Source organism: Homarus americanus, unplaced genomic scaffold (assembly GCF_018991925.1).
Source record: "Homarus americanus isolate GMGI-L3 unplaced genomic scaffold, GMGI_Hamer_2.0 scaffold367, whole genome shotgun sequence".
Lineage (NCBI taxonomy): Eukaryota > Metazoa > Arthropoda > Malacostraca > Decapoda > Nephropidae > Homarus > Homarus americanus.
In genome coordinates, this window is record NW_024743709.1 from 12152003 (window position 1) to 12172634 (window position 20632).

Sequence of the window (20632 nt, forward strand, 5' to 3'; positions counted from 1 at the left end):
TACTCACATCTAACCTGGATAACACACCAACAACCCTCCGAGTGGAGATTATAGGAAAGTGCATAGGTTCAGTAGGAGGAGCAGGAGTAGGAGGGATGGAGTTAGAATCGTCTAAGGTGGAGTTAGAGGAGAATAAGGTGCCAAAGAGATTGGCTTTATCAGGGGGAGAGTTGGCTATAGAGTTATCAGGTTGGAAGAGAGGAGGAAAAGAGGGAGGGCAGAAGTTATTACAGATGTTTTGGTTAAGGACCTGAAGAGTTTACTAGAGGAAGAATTAGTCAGGACAGCGGTCCCTCTTTTTAGAATTCCGCTTGGTCGTTTGAAGAATAGCCTTACAACGATTCCTAGAAGTAATGAAAGAGGGGTGGGTAACAGGAGGAGATAGTTTCATAACTTGATAAACCCTATCTCTCACCCTACATGCAAGAGAACAGGAGCGATCAAACCATGATTGTAAAGTGAAAGTTTTGGTAGAAGATATGATAAATGCACTCATACCATCCCGTATAAGACCCCAGCAATGCTGTCAGCACATACCGAGGCATCCCAAGTGGAAAAGCAATATTCATCCCAAGGAAATTCGAAGAAGAATTCTTGCAAGGATTGCCAGTTTGCCCTCTGATAGTGCCATAGTTGACGTCTAGAGGGGGGTGGGCGAGGTGGTCGTGCCCAGTTTGATTTAATAGAAATAAGATTGTGATTAGAAGACCCTAAGGGGGGCAGAAATTGAGTTTGAATAGTGTGAGGGGTTAGAGGTAAAACAAAGATCAAGAATGTTAGTAAGTTGATCGTGTCGCTCAAGACCACGTGTAGGGTGTTTAATTATTTGTTCCAGATCATTAGGTAAGGAAAAAGAGAGTGCCTCAGCTCCACCTGGGTCATCCCTTGCAGAGCCAAGCTACACTCTGTGATGATGTACAATGAAAGACAAAAGTCGTGTTGTGAAATTTGGTAAAAAACATATGCCGAAGTGCTAAACTGTTGGTCTTGGGGTAGGGCTCTCATAATGTTTCACGAGTTATATTTAATCTTTGGACAAAACTGCGACACGACTTTTGTCTTTGATTGTACATTGAAATCATCTAGGTAGAGGATCACGGTGTTGGGGTGTGTGGATAGCAACGACTTATGGCAAGAAGTGAGATAGTCAAGAGTTCCAAATAGTTGGTAGAGTTGGGAGAACAGTAAAGGAAACAAAGGAAAATAGTCATAGTTGGTAGAGACATTTGAACAAGATTATCTTATGTGATTTACTCTCTTTTCTGTATAGCTAAATATTTCATGTCCTGGGTGGACAGCGCACATAAGTATACCTACCAGTAAAGGGTTAAGAAGAATTCTGCCTATAATTTTTATTAAATTTTTTTAATTTAAAATTTTTTAAACATACAGGTAAACCTTAATTTAAGATATCCCAATCTATGATAAGTCGCATTAACGATGCTGATATATTAAGACCACTTCCCTATTTTTTATGTAAAAAAACTCACCTTAACGATATTCGTCATCCCACCAACTTGCCAAGTCAGCATATGGAAAGCATCACTCGCTTCATTTATCAGCTGTGACATCATCTACCCTAACACTGCCTCGTGGCCATCTGGTGAACTACAGTCCAAGCATTGTTTCTTCTTGGTTACATGTGTTTAAGAAATGGAACTCAAGGTTTATTGGTCTTCATTGGTGTTGTTTTATTTTTTTTATAAAAGAATTTAGTTCCCATCATTATTTTGTGTTGAAATATTTTGTTTAAGAATATTTTATTGCGGAAGTCTGGTCGAGAATTTATTCAGGATCATTATTGAATCAAATTCGTCTCTCTAACACAATTAGAACAGATGCTGTGAGGTAAAGAGGAAGGGAGAAGGGGAAGCGACCATTGGTGTCATCTCCAACCTAGTGCTATAACCCCGACTCCTACCTCTCTCACTTTTTCTACTACTGTGTTACTCATGATACAATATGGTTTATTTGCTATTCATTATTTAGTAAAGATACATTACTGTAATAATCTGTGTTCATTAATGCCTGTACCCTTTATATACAACACTGTACAGTGTACATATCTCTTAGGTAAAAAATAACTTCTTCACATATCTCATTGGTAAAAAATATCAGGAACACATCTCCATGTATGCAATGTTACCAAATTCATTTCTCTAACACAATTAGAGAAAATGTTGTGAATAAAAGTTTATGCACTTATTTGGTAACTATAAATATATTTGCAACTTGGCTTTTGTCTTTATTCAAGACATCTACAGGTCATGAGACCCACTAATTCACCACCCTGACAATGGGTGACCTGATATTGCACAAGACCACTAGTCCCACACTCCTCTTCCATCTGACACTGATCAGATCAGGTCAGGTCAGTAACATGAGACCCAATAATCCTACCACACCTCCATCACAAAATTTTATTATTTTTATATAAAAGAATCAAGTTCTGTTTTTTTTTTTTTTTTTTTAAGGGGGCAGGATGCATGTGGGTATCTGACTGGCCAGGAATTTATCCTATTGAACCCCATGTTATATTGAACCTGATATACAATATTTTGACCTGCGATGGGGTTCTCAGAAACCTAACGCCATTGTAAATAGAGGTTTACCTGTACTGTACAGGGCATGTAGGAAAACTGCTAGTTAATTCATATGGGGCCAAGAGTATTCTTCAGAGGATGCTTATACTATAACCCATATTTTAGGTAAAGTTTGTTGATAAATTTTCTTGTTATTTGCCTTCAGGTCAGGCAAAACACACCCAACATTAGTCATGCCATTTAATTTGCTCCAATATATGGATCAATTTGAATAAAATCAGTCATGTATACAGTGTTTCACTCCTCCAGGAAGTACTGTACTGTACTGTACTGTACTGTACCTATAAAACCTGCATACTGTATAAGGTTATTTTCTCAATTCCTGTATAATGTACAGTATATATATATATATACGTTTTTAGGTACAATTATAAGTACAATTGAGGAGAATATATCTTATATGGAGTGACACAAACGGAGAATACGTGTACTGGTGGAAGGGCCAGGTGTGGGCTCGGGTATCCCTCATAGTCACTCTCCTTCTCACTCGGGTCATCTGGCTCCAAACTTTCCTCATCCTCAGAGTCTGGGGCATGTATTATATCTTCAATCTCTCGAGCTGTTGCAGGTCTCCTCTGCTCCTCAATCACGATGTGGAATGAAATGGAAGGGGAAGGAGAAAAATTGCCAAGAATGAAGCGTAACACAGGGAGTGCGGTAGCTTGTAAACAAGGGCACAACAACAGTTGTTCCTTCAAAACATCATAAGTGAAGGGGTGCCACGATGTGTCAAAGTACAATTACCCCAAAAATGTGTCAAAACTGAAAATGTAATAATGGTGCAGCCATGTGTCAGAATGAGAATTATCATGCGTGATGACAGAATGTGACAAAATTACATATAAAACTATTATGTACAGTATTGATTTGTTATATAAAAAACTTTCAATATTACAAATTTTAGTATTATACTGTACCTTGGCTGATTTGTATTTTGTGTACTGTACCCAGCGGTATTTAGTTAAAGTCTACCATTTGAATTCATTGCCTCCATTCTCTTCTGCATCACCAGCATTGCCGTGCATTCATGGTGTGCATTAATGCAGTACAAGTGTGTGGTGCACAAAATTAGTTTTGTTTGATACAGAAATATGATTAAATACAGTATTATGGCTTGTGCAAGATAAGAGGCTATCATCTGTCTGGATGATAAACTAAACATTTTCTCACGTCTGACATTAAATCGTGGCTGGAAATAAAAATAAGGATTCATTGACACATGGACAAGACAGCAATGGTGAATTAATTAGTTTATGGTGAATAGAATCATCCACTGATGTAAATGCAGAACTCGGCTTAATTTATAATGAACGTGTTGATGTCAAATTACGAGAACGTGACTCATTGGTTCGTCATTCAAAGAAGCTTTTTCTCATTGCAAATGCCAAGAACTACATCTAAAACAACTCGAATCTTCCCAAATAAGCATCGTCAAGAACAAAAATTTTATATTTTGTCAATATATGTTTGTAGTGATAAAATACTAATGTAACTCCTTTCAGTTAAACCTTAATTTTTTTGTTGGCTGTATAAACTTTGCATGTTGATTTAGTACGTATGCCTTAATAAATATACTGTCCTGAAGGTTTCATTTTTGTATAATATGGTTTTGTGGAGGATTCATAAGTAGTATCATTTAATGGTCCATTATTATTAAGTCATACCAACGATGTGAATTACTTATTAATGCTTTGCTTAAATATTACCATATGTGTTCATGAAGTACTGAGTAATAAAGTTTATTTTCATTTCAAGGAAGGATAATTTATTATAATACACTCCCTTTATTTTCATCCTGACCTCTAGTGATATTTAATTACTGTTTTATTATATCTACAGTAGTCTTATACAGGCACACCACCGATTTTCTGGGAACTGATGGTCCGACACCTCATTTAGTCCGGACAAAATTACGAGAGAGTACTTAACTTTTCTCCCTCCCTGGGATATTTTATGTCTAGTGCAAACTATGGGATGTTTGTACTCAAATTACTCACTATCTTACACAAATTCCAGCAATGAAAGTTATATTCTGCCAAGTCAATTCAGTGACATTTTGTAAGCGAAAAACTTAGTCCTTCTTTTTGCCTGTTAAATACGCACTCGGTATCCTTCGCCACCCGGCTGTGTCAATATCTCATAGCCAGGGTGAAGGTAGTTTTAGGCTTAAAGTTTTATCTTATGAAATGTCACTGACAAGACTTTGCAGAATATAACTTGCATTGCTGGAATCCTTGTAAGGTAGTGATTAATTTGATTATAAACCTCACATCGTTTGCACAAGAGATAAAAATTTCAGTCCTTTAGTGTACTGTAGTACATTTGAATACTAAGTGTGTACAGTAATATGGTGCTCAAAATTATGGCTTTCTCACATTTAATTTATATTTAACATTTGTTTAATTTAAATTTCTAGCAGTTCATGGTGCTTTAGAGACACGTGAGGTGTATAATGGACGAGTTGTCGGTCAGAATTTTTTAATAAGATGGGTAAAGAAAATGCTTAAATTCACCATGGTACTGATATTTTAAAATAAATTGGGCCAAAAAGTGTGAAAAATAAGGGTTAAAGTTGCTTAAAAGTCACGTGACTGTGAAAAGCTCTGTGATATCACAGACTAGTGCGAACCGCGGAGAGGGAGCCTGGAGGCAGCCACTGTGGTGTGTGTTGTTACCAGCAGAAATACAGGACTTGTGGCCATATACAATTTTAAATGAAAGGACAAAGAGTCGTTGGTGCTTCGTGCTAATGTGCAAGAGTACCAACAAATCATCACCAGGCAAAATATTTATCACAGTACCGAAAGATAAGAAAGAGATAGTGGCTTGCTGCTTGACGACAGTTCCCCATGTCAGAATACTGCACCTACTGTTGTGTAGATCATTTTGATGAGAGTATTAAGTTGATATATACAGGTGTACCTTATTTTTAGGTTAAAGTAAATTACTGCTCAAGTATCAGCGTGTGTGTTTACTTGCTGCGTGCCAAAATGATGCAAAAGACCGATAACTCCAACATGGAAGTTTTCATCACTGTTCTCTATTTCATGTCTGGAAAATGCAAGTTTTAGTATCTGATGTTTATATTTAATGCTGTGGAAGGACGACCATGGCCAGGGGATGGGCTTGAGATGATCAGATGACAGATGTAATTTCTCGTGCTCCATAGCTGGATGGCCGAGTTCTTGATGATACTCTACAATCATAAAAACACCTACTTTTGGTAAATTTCTTTCATCTGCCTTGATGAACCCTGGAATTAGTTGTCCAACCTCCTCAGCTGATTGGCTACCGGTATGTAAATAAATATTATTAGATAATTAATTGTTCTTCACTGTGCAGCACAGTAATACAGTAGAATGGCGATTTAAAGCGATTCAATTTAAAATTATTGATTTAAAGCGACACCCACAATTAAGGACAATGTTTTAATTTAAAGCGAATCATTCCTATTTTACACTAGTCAATCTGGCGCATCATATTTTAAAATTCATGCCTAATGTTTCTCTGGGCACGCTACATTGTCCTAAGGGCAAAGCTATACTATATAATGTACTCAAAATAATGTACTAAATGATTACTAAGATTTTTGTCGAGTGCAAACTATAGCATGATTATATTCAAATTAATCACTATCTTATATGAATTCCAGCAATGTAAATTATATTCTCCCCGGTCACTTCTGCGACATTTTATAAACAAAAACTCAATCTAAAGGACATAAATAAACAAATAAAAACTTCACAAGACCTTCGGCGCCAACTGTCAAACATGTCACTGTCACCTCCCCCCCTCCCAGCCAGGGTTGGGTGGTTATAGGTTTACAGTTTTTTTTATATAATATCACAGACTAAAGGTAGGAGAATATAATTTGCATTGCTGGAATCCTTATAAGATAGTGATTAATTTGAATATAAACATCATATATTTTGCACAAGAGATAAAAATTAATTAGTACATTATTTTGAGTACATTATATAGTACAGCTTTGCCCTTAGGACAATGTAGAATGCCCAGAGGGACCACTGTACATTATTTTTAATTCATTACATTTACCTTAATTTAGTTACAGATCAATTACAGTTTCCCCCTCACTTGCACAACTCAGTGCATGACAGGTTATTTTTCATGCACTTGCAAGTGGTAATCTTGCACCCTTTGCATCCACACTTGAGGAGTTCTCTGCACACTTGCAGCAGGCTGGTCTAGAAAGACTGCCAATTTCTGTCGATCATTTTCCTTCCCCAACCTTCTGGAGAGGGCACCACAGCGTTGATGGTGCCCAGACGTGCCCACCTTGATAGGCGTGGGGATGTCTTGCATGCTGCAGGAGTGCATCTCACGTTAGGGGGGATGCGTTTGAGCTGATGGCCTTGGGTGAATGGCTTTGTGCGAATGCCATTCACGTCATTGATCCCGCTTGTTCTGCTGTACATCAGTGTAGTGAACCTTTCAGTGGTGTCCATTTGCTCCTCAGCTTGAGCAAGCGATGGTTTGGCTAAGAGCCGGTTGAGCGCAACAGTTGCCTCAGGGTACGCATTCCAGGTGTCCCACACGGTTATACAGTGGTCCCTCGGTTAACGAACTCAATCCGTTCCAGCAGGTTGTTCGTTAACCAAAATGTTCGTTAACCAAAAAGTTCATTAACCGAAACCATTGTTTCAATGGGTTTTTGGGTAATTGGTTCCAGCTCACCGAAAATTTCCTAAATTCAACAAAAATGGTAGAAAAGTTCACTTACTTTGAGGTGTGTATGTAGAAGGCTCCTGGATGATGATGATGGGAATTAGAATGGCGGTGGAGGAGAAGGAAGAAGAGAAGGCATTGGGGTGGAAGAGAAGTCACCCCATGGCACCATTTCACCCATAAAATTTTAGTTCTCTTGGTGTATTTCAAGATTATTTTCTTTAAATCATCACTGCACTGCATTATATATTGTCAATGTGTAAAATATATTTCAAAATGACCAATAATTTGCTTGGAAACACAGAAAAAAAGCGTTTAGTTGAAGAGAGTCTCAAGCAAGATGTTACCTCCACTGAAAACAGAGAGAGACTAACGCCTGTCTGGTGTGTTAACAGGCTGGATGGCACGCCAGAAACTAGTTTCTTTACCTTCAATTATGCTCAATAATTGTTAAGATTACTAAAAAAAGTTAATATTAAACTTTTAAAATTATTGAATAGTATAAACTTCTTGATATTTCCTAAAATAGTAAGGAATTTAAGCCCTAAAACCGATTACTGTATTGGTGGACTGATACTAAAGCTGGTTGCCCGGCCAGTGCAAGCGAAAACATGTTGAGGTCGGTTCGTAAGAAATTCGTTAACCGAATTTTTGTTCGTTAACCGAATTGAAGATTCTTATGGAAGGCAGTTCGTTAACCGAAATTTCGTTAACCGAGGCGTTCGTTAACCGAGGGATCACTGTATCGCCCTCTGCCTTCAAAGCTGCTTATGGTGTCGCAACCTGTGAACACATGGAAGAATGGTAAGGCCAGGGATTTCTGTGAACCAAGAGTTGCAGTGATTTCGTGAGCTATTGACACTGAAACAGTTTATTTAGCCAGAAAAATATAGATACAGAGTCGATAATATTAACATTTATCTGGAGGAGGTACCCCTGTATTATGTAACATTTATTGTCATCTGGAATAGTACACATGACATGGTGGTAGTAAGAACATACCAGAATGTTACCACGGTTATCACTTCGTTATTTTATTTATTTATTTTTTTATTTTTGTACATTTATATTTTAAGTACTGTACCTACATATGTTACAGTGGTGTTGATATGCATAAATATGATAAGGGAGGGAAGCAGTACAGCATAGGTTGTATTAAGGTGGAACAAGAGGACACACCTGTCTGTATCATGTCTAGTCGGCAACTATAATTACTGTATTGCAATGGTAGTTTCTATCTATCAACATGACAATCTATGATATAATGGTTTTGTTGGTATAATATAAGCAGGAATATAAAGTAGGTATTACAAGATTATTAATACTTAGACAATAGATATTTTTTAAGAGATGAATTAAAGGAAGGGAGTGTAGTCTTTGCTTGGATTGGTGGGGGTAAGTTGTTCCACACCTTCACACCATGATATTTATGAAGGTCTGGGACTGAAAGGAGTGCATGGGGGGTGGTCTTAGTAGCTCTGGGTGTCTTAAATTCTATCTCTGATTATTCCAAAACTGGAAATAATTATTGTCAATCAAGTGATTGACAGATTTGTAAACAAATATGTCACAGCAGTAGGTGTTAATATCCTTGAATTTTAACAATTTCACTTTTGCAAATTGTTCGTTAGTATGATCAGTTTTTTCAAGTACCCTAGGTCATTGTTTGCACAACTCTCTTCTGTGTAGTAATCAGAGGATGTGTTTTTGAAGAACCAGAGCCCCCCCCCCCCAATAGTGTGTGACAGTGTATCAGGTGTTGGTAAACAAGATCATAATATATTTTTTTTATTGCTGTAAGAGTGAGTGACTGTCGAGTGTGATACATGACTTTACTGTGTATGGCTTGTATGTGGTTTCTCCAGCTAAGTTTATCATCAACAAAAAACCCAAGGAATTTATTATTTTGTTCGCATTTGAGGACTGTATTACCAAGGTACAGAAGGTTCAAATCTGGGGGTAAGTTTTTCCTACTGTGGAAGGTCGTGTAGTGGGTGTTTTTAAGGTTCATGGTCAGTTTATTACGTATTGCCCAGGTCCTGACTTAAGTCAATTCAGTGTTTATAGTTTTCATCAAGGAATGGATGTGGGAATTGCTGACAGAGATTTCTATCGTCTGCAAATAAGTTGTATTTGAGGAGTGTGCTGGTGTGGACTATATCGATTATGAACAACAAGAACAGTACAGGACCGTGAATGGAACCTTGAGGGGCGGCATACAAAATTGGTGAGGAGTCAGATTGGTGATCATATATTATAGCAGTACTGCTTCCTGTTAGACAGATAAGCCCCTAATGCTGTAATGTTCAAGCTTTGCCAGGAGGATGGTATGGTTGACAGCATCGAAGGCTTTAGAGAGGTCCAGTAATATTCCGACTATGAACTAATTCTCATCAAAGGAGTTTAAGATGCCATTAGTAAAGGATAGCAGAGCACTCTCAGTTGACCTTCCAGCTCTGAATCTAAACTGAGTCTGTAAAGATGTTATTGACATTGCAGAAGGAATTTAGTCTACTACATGCTAGCTTCTCCAGTTCTTACTTAAGGCTGGTAGAACTGATATGGTGAGGTAATTCTTAAAAAAGACCTTTGTCCCCAAATTTTTTTATATGCAGGGTGGACTTTGGCAATTTTTAGTTTATCCGGAAAGACATCACTAGTGAAGGAGGAGTTACAAATGTGTAGGAGAACAGGTAGTAATAAGTGGGCCACTTTCTTAATGATGCTCATTGGTATATTGTCATTGCCTGCTGCTGCATCTTTGGACATCTTTATGATGGTCAGTAATTCATCTGCTGTGACGGGGGATAAGAACAGCTCATTTTGCTGTCTGTTTTGCAGGTAGGCTTCAAATTCCTCATGGTGATCAGGGATGCTCTCTGCAAGATTTTTGCCAAGATTGATAAAATAATCATGAAAGTGGTTGGTAATGAGGGAGGGTTCCGTTACAACTGAATCATTTATCATAAAAGCTGATTGGGTGGTCGAAAGCTTAGTGTTCCTGTTCTGAATAGAATTGATGATAGTCCAGGCTTTCTTACTGTTGCCCGATGTTGACTGGAGCATATTTGTATAATAATTATGTCTGACATTTCTAACTGCTCAAGTTACTCTATTTCTGATACTTCGGTAAGCATTACCCAAATTTATGGGTCTTTTTGCAAATTTTCTTAGGAGTTTGTGTTTTTCTTTTATCATTGCCTTGATTTCACTTGTAATATAAGGCTTGGAGATAGATACTTTTTACTAAATTAGTCTTGAGGGGGAAGCATTTATCAAAGTAAGCATTGAAGATGCAAGAGAAGTTGCAGCATCTCACATTAGGGTTGTTGGAGGCATAGACAAGATCCTAGTTAGCATTCATTAGTTTGTTTTAAAAAAGGAGCCTGTTGTCGGTGCAGGAGTCTATATTTTCTTGTGCCTCTACTAGACCTTTCAGATCTTGTTGCTGTTTTAAATGACAAAAACTGGGAAGTGATCTGAGATATTGTTATAAATAATTCCACTTGCAAGATTGTTAGGAGTGTTGTTAGTTCAGATATGATCTATAATAGTGGCAGAGGTGACAGTTACTCTAGTGGGTTTGGTTATAGTGTTGAAGAAGAGTTTAGAATGACAGGTAGCAAGAAGGTCTAATACTGAGGTGTCGGTTTCTGGTTTTAATAGGTCAAGGTTGAAATCTCCTGTAATGTAGCAAAGTTTCCTATCTGAACTTATGTTTGAGATAAGCTCCAATAATTTATAAAGAAAGTTCCTTACTTTAGTGTGGGGTCTTTTGTAGATTACTCCTATTAGGATATTTCATGTGTCGTTATGTAATTCAGTGAAAACACTCTCCTTGTACTCCTCCTGAACCTTTAAATCATCTCTTACAGAAGCGTTATACTTAATATCAACATATAGGCCGACACCACCACTGTGTCGTGACATATTGATGCAGTGTCTAGTATAAACAGGTATGTTATAATGATGTTCAATATCGTTAATGACTTTGGTCTCACAGAACCTAAGTACATCAAATTTGTGGGTAATAGAAGTTGTACACTGACCTAAAAGGAGAAGGAAGGAGGTAGCATGAGGCTGGAGCTAAACTCAGAAGAGTCAGGAAAGTAATAGTTACAATTGGGGTTGGTGTAATTCAGTGAGTTTTGTTGAAAGGCATCAGGGTCAATATGAGGGAGAGAGTGAGGTACTGTGACACCACCCCACACCACCCGGTGTCTCCATGACCAAGTGAGGTCCTTCATGTCAACACCTACGGACGAGTTACTACACCACGTGAACACCACACCACCCGGTGTTTCCTTGACCAAGTGAGGTCCTTCATGTCAACACCTACGGACGAGTTACTACACCACGTGAACACCACACCACCCGGTGTCTCCATGACCAAGTGAGGTCCTTCATGTCAACACCTACGGACGAGTTACTACACCACGTGAACACCACACCACCCAGTGTCTTCATGACTACATGAGGTCCTTCATGTCAACAAATACGGACGAGTCACTACACCACGTGGCCTATGTGACCTCACACGGTATTGCAAGAGACCAGCCCGGGCCATTAACTGCAAACTATAATAATTTGTATGTTCAATTATGTTCATTTTCCTTTCAGTAATGAAAGCTTTTGTTAAATGACCCACCCACCCCCGTGTCTTTGTATGAAATAAGTCTTTATGTCCAATGTATATTTTCAGCCTTAGGGCTGCTGAACTTTTTCAATAAACTGTTAATTATTATTAATTTTATTATTTCATACACAATCTCCCTCAAAATTAATTTAGTTTTTGTCTTTATTCAAGACATCTTCAGGTCATGAGTCCCACAAATCCCCATCCAACAATGGGTGACCTAACGTTGTGTCACGTCAAGTCAGGTTAGTTACACAAGACCCACTAATCCCTCACAGCTCCATGGGAGTGGAAAGTACCAGTCTTTGCTGTAACACACAGCTTCATTTACACCCATATCCTATGGACTCCGGTAGTTTAGACTAGATAAACATTCCTTAGCGCCCAGAAACATTCTTGGGATGTGGGCTAGTGTGTGTGTGTGTGTGTGTGTGTGTGCAAGATGCGTAGTGTAGACGCTCTGAAACTCTTCCCAGTACTGTACTCAAGGTTCCTAATGCCCAGGATAAGTCTTGTCATCCAAGCATTCAGAGAAGGATAGCAAGACTAATCCTGGGTATTAGGAACCTTGAGTACAGTGACAGATTAAAGCTTCCTAATTTGCACTCCCTCGAGTGAGGGGCGATATGATAGAGGTGTATAAATGGAACTCGGCTAAAAGAAGGTGAAATAACAAAGTTAATCAAACTACCCAACCAGGAGCGAACTCGTAGCCAACTGGCAATGTGTCATTTTTTATTTTATTTATTAGTATAATTTTTATTTATTCCTCACACTTGCAGTAAGATCTCGCTTAACGTCGGGGTTATGTTCCTGAATCGCAACGTTAGCGAAACAACGTTAAGCGGATCAATTTTCCCCATAAGAAATAGATAAAATATGGGAGTTAAGTTCCTGAGCTTCCCTTTGCCCCATGAAAAAAGTTACATATACAGAAAATTGTATACTGTATAGAACTACAGTACAGTGGTCCCTCGGTTAACGAACTTCTCTGTTAACGAAATTTCGGTTAACGAATTACCTTCCATAAGAATCTTCAATTAGGTTAACGAAAAAAAATTTGATTAACGAAATCCTTACGAAAATCACGTTTTGTTTTGAACATAAGCTGAGGGGGTACTCAGCGAATTCAGTAATCTCTTCTATGTTTACATTCGTTTCCACTGGAGTAAATATAAAGAATATTGTGCTCTTTAATATTTGTGCATTTTTTATGGTATTAAAATTATTGGTCATTCTAATATTTAGCCATCCAAGCTGTCTACATAAAGTTTTTCAACTATTATTTTTGGCTCGATATATGTAACTTTATTCATTTATTGAAACTCATTTACATGCACACACTTTCCTAAGGACAAAGCTGAACTGTACATGTAATCAGAATAATGTACAAAATGATTACTAAAATTTTTGTCTAGTGCAAACTATGGCATGTTTACATCCAAATTAATCACTATCATATAAGAATTCCAGCAATGTAAATTATATTCTCCCTGGTCACTTCTATGACATTGTATAAGCAAAAAACAAATACTCAATCTAAAGGACATAAATAAACAAATAAATACTTCACCAGACCTTCGGCACTAACTGTCAAACAAGTCATTGTCACCCCTCCCTGCCTCTCTCCCACCACCCCCCCTCCTCCCAGCAAAGGTTTCTGGTTATACAATAGGCTTTAATTTTGTATCTTATATAATATCACAGACTAAAGTTAGGAGAATATAATTTGCATTGCTGGAATCCTTGCAAGACAGCGAATAATTTGAATATAAACGTCATATATTTTGCACGAGATAAAATATACATATATACATACAGTCAACCCTCGCTTTACGCGGTCCCACATTCCGCGTTTACACGTTTACGCGGTACCCTGCCAGAACCCAGGATGCTCACATTCCGCGGTGTGTGTACCCCTTTACCCGGGTGAAGTATAATTTTTTTATTTAGCTCATAAAATTCATACAAATTATCTGGCCAGAATATAATTTACATTGCTGGAATTCTTCCAATTTGATGATCATTTTGAATATAAACATCATAGATTTTGCATTAGACATACAAATTTTAGATCTAATGTTTACTCTGAGTAAATATGTTATCTTTTGTGCAAAATATATGACATTTATATTCAAAATATTCCTGGTCGTACAAGGAATCCAGCAATGTCAATTATATTATCCTAACTTTAGTCTGAGGTATTATTTATTACTATAAAGGTAAATATTCTGGTTTTCCCACACATTTATCTGGTAGGGAGGACCGACCATCTGGCACGGTGTGAAGAATATTTTTTTTTTATTAACTGAAGATATTTGTTTTAGCTCATAAAATTCATACAAATTACCCGGCCAGAATATAATTTACATTGCTGGAATTCTTACAATTTGATGATCATTTTGAATATAAACATCATAGATTTTGCATTAGACATACAAATTTTAGATCTAATGTTTACTCTGAGTAAATATGTTATCTTTTGTGCAAAATATATAACATTTATATTCAAAATATTCCTGGTCTTACAAGGAATCCAGCAATGTCAATTATATTATCCTAACTTTAGTTTGAGGTATTATTTATTACTGTACCTTAAAATCTAGTGGTTTTCCCCCCAAAATTTCTCAGAGAGGGAAGAGCCAGCGAGTGTAGTGTGAGAAGAGGGGGAGGGAGTTGAGTCCATTATTTGAATGGACATTAACTTGGCGACTGTATTTCTCTATTTCTCTTAAGTATTAATTGTGTGCATGTACCATCATAAAATTAAGGTGTTATTTTTACTAGAACATAGGTATTGTGTCGGAAAAAGTGGAGTTTGGGGGTCAGCTGGTCTCTATTTCATTTAATCCCATATGTTATGTTGTTCACTTTACGCGTTTCTCACTTTCCGCGGTACACTGTGGGTTGAATTAACCGCGTACAGTGATGGTTCACTGTATATATATATATATATATATATATATATATATATATATATATATATATATATATATATATATATATATATATATATATATATATATATATATATATATATATATATATATATATATATATATATTTATGCTGATAACCACAAGGAAAAGAAGAAAACACGAAGTTCCCCTGTATATATATATATATATATATATATATATATATATATATATATATATATATATATATATATATATATATATATATATATATATATATATATATATATATATATATATATATATATATATATATATATATATATATATATATATATATATATATATACATATATATATGAGTTCGTTAACCGAGGGACCACTGTACTAAGTTTGTATTGGTACTCACTGATGGGCGGAGGTGTTAGAGCGGGTGTGTGGTGGGTAGTGGAGCGAAGGAGGAGGATGGCGGGAGGGGAGGAGGAGGGTGGGAGAGGAAGAGGGTGGCGAGTCACTGAGAGACTGCGGCTATATCCTCCTCCTCCTGCTCTGACAGGGGTTCCTCCTCCGTTATTGTTTGCTCCTCCTTGGCTGCCGGCTGTTGTGAAGAAGCTCCTGCCGTCCCGCGATGAAAAATGAATCGAGTGTTGACTGCTTGGTGCTACTCATCTTCTGCTTGGAGATCTCGGTGTAGCAACTAAGACTGTCTTCAATGCTGAGTTGTACCTTTGAGCTATGTTCTCTGTTTGGGTCGTCATCTAGAAGGATTTGCATTGCTTTCTGGAACATGTTCAACGATTCTGTCAGCCTCTTGGAAATTAATGTTCGTTGAGGTTGTTCTTCGCCATCGTCGTCTTCAATGGGACTGTGTTCTGTTAATTGTTGCAGATCTTCGTTGGTGAGCTCTTCTGTATGGGATGCCAGGACGTCCTCAATATCCTCTGATTCCAGTTCATCAAACCCTGCCCGTCTAGCCAAGCTGAGGATTTCCCTATTCACAGCTGGGACCAAGTCCGTGAATTCCGTGAAACTGTTGACACATTCGGGCCACAGTTTACGCCACACACCATTCAGGCAACTTTCTGAAACCTCTTCCCCGCCAATATTCTCAGATCATTGGTTTATTTTCTCCGTCTGTAGCCTTGAGCAGCTGGGCCATGGTATGGCATAAATAATACACCTTGAATGTAGCGATGACGCCTTGGTCCATAGGCTGCATCAGTGCTGGCGTGTTGGAAGGCAAGAATACAACTTTTACACTCATGCAAGTCGTCGAGATTGGGAGGATGAGCTGGAGCATTGTCAAGGATCAGAAGAATTTTAAAGTTAAGGTTCTCCTTGGCACAGTATTCCTTCAGTGCAGGGACTGTGTACACATTTAACCACTGGCTAAATGTGGCGCCGGTTATCCATGCCTTTTTGTTTGCCTTGTAAATGACAGGAAGGTGATCCTGAGTAACCTTTCAGGGCCCGAGGGTTGGCAGCGCGAGAAATCAGCATAGGCTCCACCTTGAAGTCACCGGCAGCATTCGCACCAAGCAGCAGCGTCAAGCGGTCTTTTGTTGCTTTCAAACCTGGCGCTTTATTCTCCTCCTTGGATATATAGGTCCTCTCAGGCATTCTCTTCCAAAAGAGACCAGTCTCATCCACATTGAAGACTTGCTTCGGTGAGTAGCCTCCTTGCTGGATAATCCATAAGAATTCTGGCGGGAATGTCTCGGCAGCAACCGTATCTGAACTGGCAGCTTCACCAGTCATCTTAACATTGTGGAAGTTATTATAATGCTTAAATCGTTGAAACCATCCTCAGCTGGCCGTAAAGGTATCTTCCTTCTATCCTTCACCCTCTGTTTCCTTCATGTCGTCAAACAAGGATTTGGCCTTATGCTGGATAACTATAAGGTTCACAGGGGCATTGCATTGATTCTGGTCCTCCATCCACATTGCCAGCATCTTTTCCACCTTCTGTATCACAGTGCTTCAAGTACGAGTCGTCTTAGTAGCACTCAGAGCTCAGAGTAGTACCACTTCCAGCACTAACCTTAATCTTGTCAGCGTTGGTCAGGATAGTACGCACTGTTGTGGGGGTTAGATCAAGCACAGCGGCGATGTCCACAGCACGTTCCCCTTTTTCAAATCGGGTTAATACATCCATTTTCGTAGCAAGGGTAATGGTCTTACGTTGCCGCTTCACTACACTAGCATCAGTAGCACTTGATGGGCGCTTGGAAGCCATTTTGAATGGTTAGAGTATAGTTTAGAGCAAAAGCACTTAAGCACACACGAATGATGTGAAGTAACAGAGACTGGCTTGGACGCTGTGACGTTCGCGAGTGAGGACAGCGCACCGAGCCGAGAGAGCGTAGCACGGCCAGACAAGAGCGGGTGATGCGCCGTAGAAAGTAGCCCGTGAAGACGCAAAACGATGTAGTATCGGATCACCGGGATGTTAAACGAATTTTTCTTCTCTTTAAAGTTCAGTGACGGAGTACCGAAACAACGTGAAGTGGGACGACGTTAAGCGAGGTCTTACTGTATATGTAACCCTGGTCCCTAATAGTCATGGATAATGAGGAGTATATATCCAAAAATATGTGGTGAAAGTTGCCGGTTGGGAATGCATCCCCCCCCCACTATGTACATAATTTTTATGGGAAAAATTGCCCCGATACTCGCAATTTCATTAAACGCAATGACTTTTAGGAATGCTTCAATTGTAATATCCATGTTATTCCTGTATAGCAATTTAGCAAACATAGTGTTTCAAATCCACTCCTGAATTATGACTGGAAAAAGTGATCATACATACCATACAGCATAGGCTTATTTGATATGATTTTCTTATTATTTATAATGTTAAACTTTAATTTTTGTACTTGTAAAAAGTTTATGAAATTTTGACCAAATTCTTATGAATGTGCAAATGTTGTAAGATTTATTTTTGTTTTGAATTTAGGCAGAATAGACCACTTTTCAATTATACAGGTTTAGTTTTTGTTTTACAAATATAATTGGCAAAATAGCTTGAGTTTTAATCGAATATTGTGTTCATTAAAGGTTATTAATCACTGGTTTAAAAAAGGTTCTATTTATGTTTGTTACCGATTTTCATGTTTTATGTGTTCTTTGACATTCCTAATCTGAGTTATTGGGTTGATTTTTTAATATAGGCAGATGAGGTAGCTCAAGACAATTGCTGTTGCCAAGTTATAAAATAATTTTGGAGTAAACTGGATTGACTCTTGAAACTTACCAAAGTTCACTGGCATTTTGACAGTTGTAGAGTTGCTACTCTGTTCTCTAATTTGCTTCTAAAGAGTAAATTATCTCTTTCAGGTCTCACTTTAGATGCTGCTTTTGGAAAGTCACCAAAGAAGAAAGTTGAGGTGGAAGTAAAAGAAAGTAAAGAGTGAGGCATAGAAATAAAGATAGAAGGACATTCAAATCAACTGTAAGTGAAGAATTTGATGACAACTGAATCATCTCTTGGTGTTAATTTTATGGGAGCTAGTAAGGTGCAGGAAAGATGGAATAGACAGCCAAATACTCTCTGTGCTTGTTAATCAAAGAATACCATCCTTCTGTTGCAAGGTAGATGTCGATGGAACTATAATATGATGACACATATTGTTATGGAAGACATGTATCTAATGAATGGTGTAACATGTGCATTTATTTATTTTCATTGAGATGTATTTGACATGTTATGCCATTCCCTCATTCACTTTTGCATCCTTTATGTGAAGGTACTATAAATTTTCCTTGAGTTTTGTTATGTTATATGTTTGGTTATGAATGCAAGTTTATGATACAGTAATTATATTTTAACTCAGAAGTCAGTGTTGTTGTTTTTTTTCTCCATATTTTGTGCTTTTAAGTGTCACAAATAAGAGTCGGCAGGTTACTGACAATTTAAAGGAAGTAAGTGCCAGACAGTGTGCTAAAGAGAAGGCACCATGCGACTGTATCATTGACTGTATAAATTTAAATTCAATCCTGTGTATTCAGAAAAGTACAAAAGCAAAAATATTGTAGAAAAATTGGCAATAAGAAGATTAGATCCCCCAGAATAAAAAATAAATAAAAAATGAGTGTAAGACTCTCTTGGAAGATATAGTATTTTTTTTATAAAGAGTGGTGTGAGGTATAATTATTGTCTAATAATAATTAGATGTTCCATATTAACCCAAAATGTTAATAGCCTATGTATAGATACAGACAATATATATTTTGAATGGTTACATTGATGTGCCCTAGAATTAAGATTCCACTAAGAGATAAAGATTTTCAGATTTATTTTTATGCATACTGTATTTATATCATTATTTAATAATAAATAAGTACTGTGTAGAGTACACGAATTTATTATTGAATTTAATTGCTTGTGTCCAAAATATTAATGATGTAAACATCTTTATTGTTACCCTCTGGGCTTCAGGTCACGTCCTTTGACGTGTGCCTGTTTGAATAAAAAGGGGCAGGCCTGGCAAGATTATGTTGCCAAGAAGGTATTTGTCTTTCTCAATCACACATGGTAGCATCCCAGTCTCTTCTCAGTAGTTTCTCAGCTTTTGTGATGTAGGTATCTCTCCCTTGAACTTAAAGTCACTTCACCATGTGTTTCTACCCCCAAACACAAGTTTAGTACAGGTAAACCCCAATAAACATTGTCTCTTTCAGCAATAAACCGCTTTAACAGTGGCCATGAATTAACACCATCTCGCTATATACGATAACAAAAATATTGCTTTAACGATATCCATCTATATATCCATTGATTGGATTTAATTTTTTTTATTATTTTTTTTAATCTCTAGTGCGAAGTATGGGTTTTATACAGGGCTGCCTCACTTATCTCAAAGGTTACAGGCATGAAACTCGTTGCGAATATCGAATTTGCGAATAGCGGAGCAGTTTCTCCCATAAGAAATAATGTATGGCGGGCATCACGGTGGTCATGGCCGTCAGGTTTTAACACTTATAGAACATAAAATAAATAAAGAAACAAGGGCATAATATCATATAAACATCAATAACAAACACTGAGTTTATTAGGCATACAGTGGTCCCTCGGTTAACGAAAGGTTCGATTAACAAATAGCTTCCATGAGGATTTTCAGTTCGATTAATGAACAAAACTTCGATTAACGAATTCCTTTTTGTCTTTAGCATCAGCTGATCGGCTAGTCCGCCAATACAGTAATTGGTTCTATGTTTACATTTGTTTCCAGTGGAGTAAATATCAAGAAAGTTGGTCTCTTGAATATTTATGCATTTTTTATATTAAAATTATTGGTCATTCTGATATTTAGTTAACATATTGATAATATAGACAGTACAGGGAACAGTTTTTGTGTGCCAATCAGCTGATTGAATCACCCAACAACCCTTCCCAGTTTAACTTTGTTTACAGTGGAGTGAACATCGATTTTGTTGGTCTCTTGAATATTTTTGCCTTTTTACATTAAAATTATTGGTCATTCTGAAATTTAGTTCACATATTGATAATATACAGTGCAGAAATTATTATGAAACATGAAGAAGGCCTTAGAACCAATGCACTCTGTAAAGAATATGGCATGTCATCATCGACTGCCTCTACAATCAGCTGTTTGATATGTAAACAAAGCTGCCGGTAATACGACATACACATCTCAAAGTAAGTTAAAATACAGTATTCTTTTGTTTTTTATTTATTATTGTACAGTATACTGTACAGTACAGTACTGTATTTAGTTTATATTTAATATTTTGTTAATTCTATTACCGGTATACAGTACTTTGTATGT

General features: G+C 37.4%; 1 protein-coding gene across 2 annotated transcripts in view; it reads left to right on the forward strand.

Annotated features, from left to right (window-relative positions):
- The window catches only part of LOC121877261 (solute carrier family 35 member B1-like), a 60774-nt gene extending 41566 nt beyond the window's left edge, over positions 1–19208 (forward strand). The window contains exon 8 of one of the 2 annotated variants that reach the window (XM_042382919.1): positions 3172–3438. In XM_042382919.1, the coding sequence (XP_042238853.1) occupies positions 3172–3311 (140 nt within the window). In that variant the 3' untranslated portion in view covers positions 3312–3438. Of the gene's footprint in view, positions 1–3171; positions 3439–18179 lie in introns of those variants that run through there. The other variant, XM_042382920.1, reaches the window with a different exon arrangement.
- The last annotated feature ends 1424 nt before the right edge of the window (positions 19209–20632 follow it).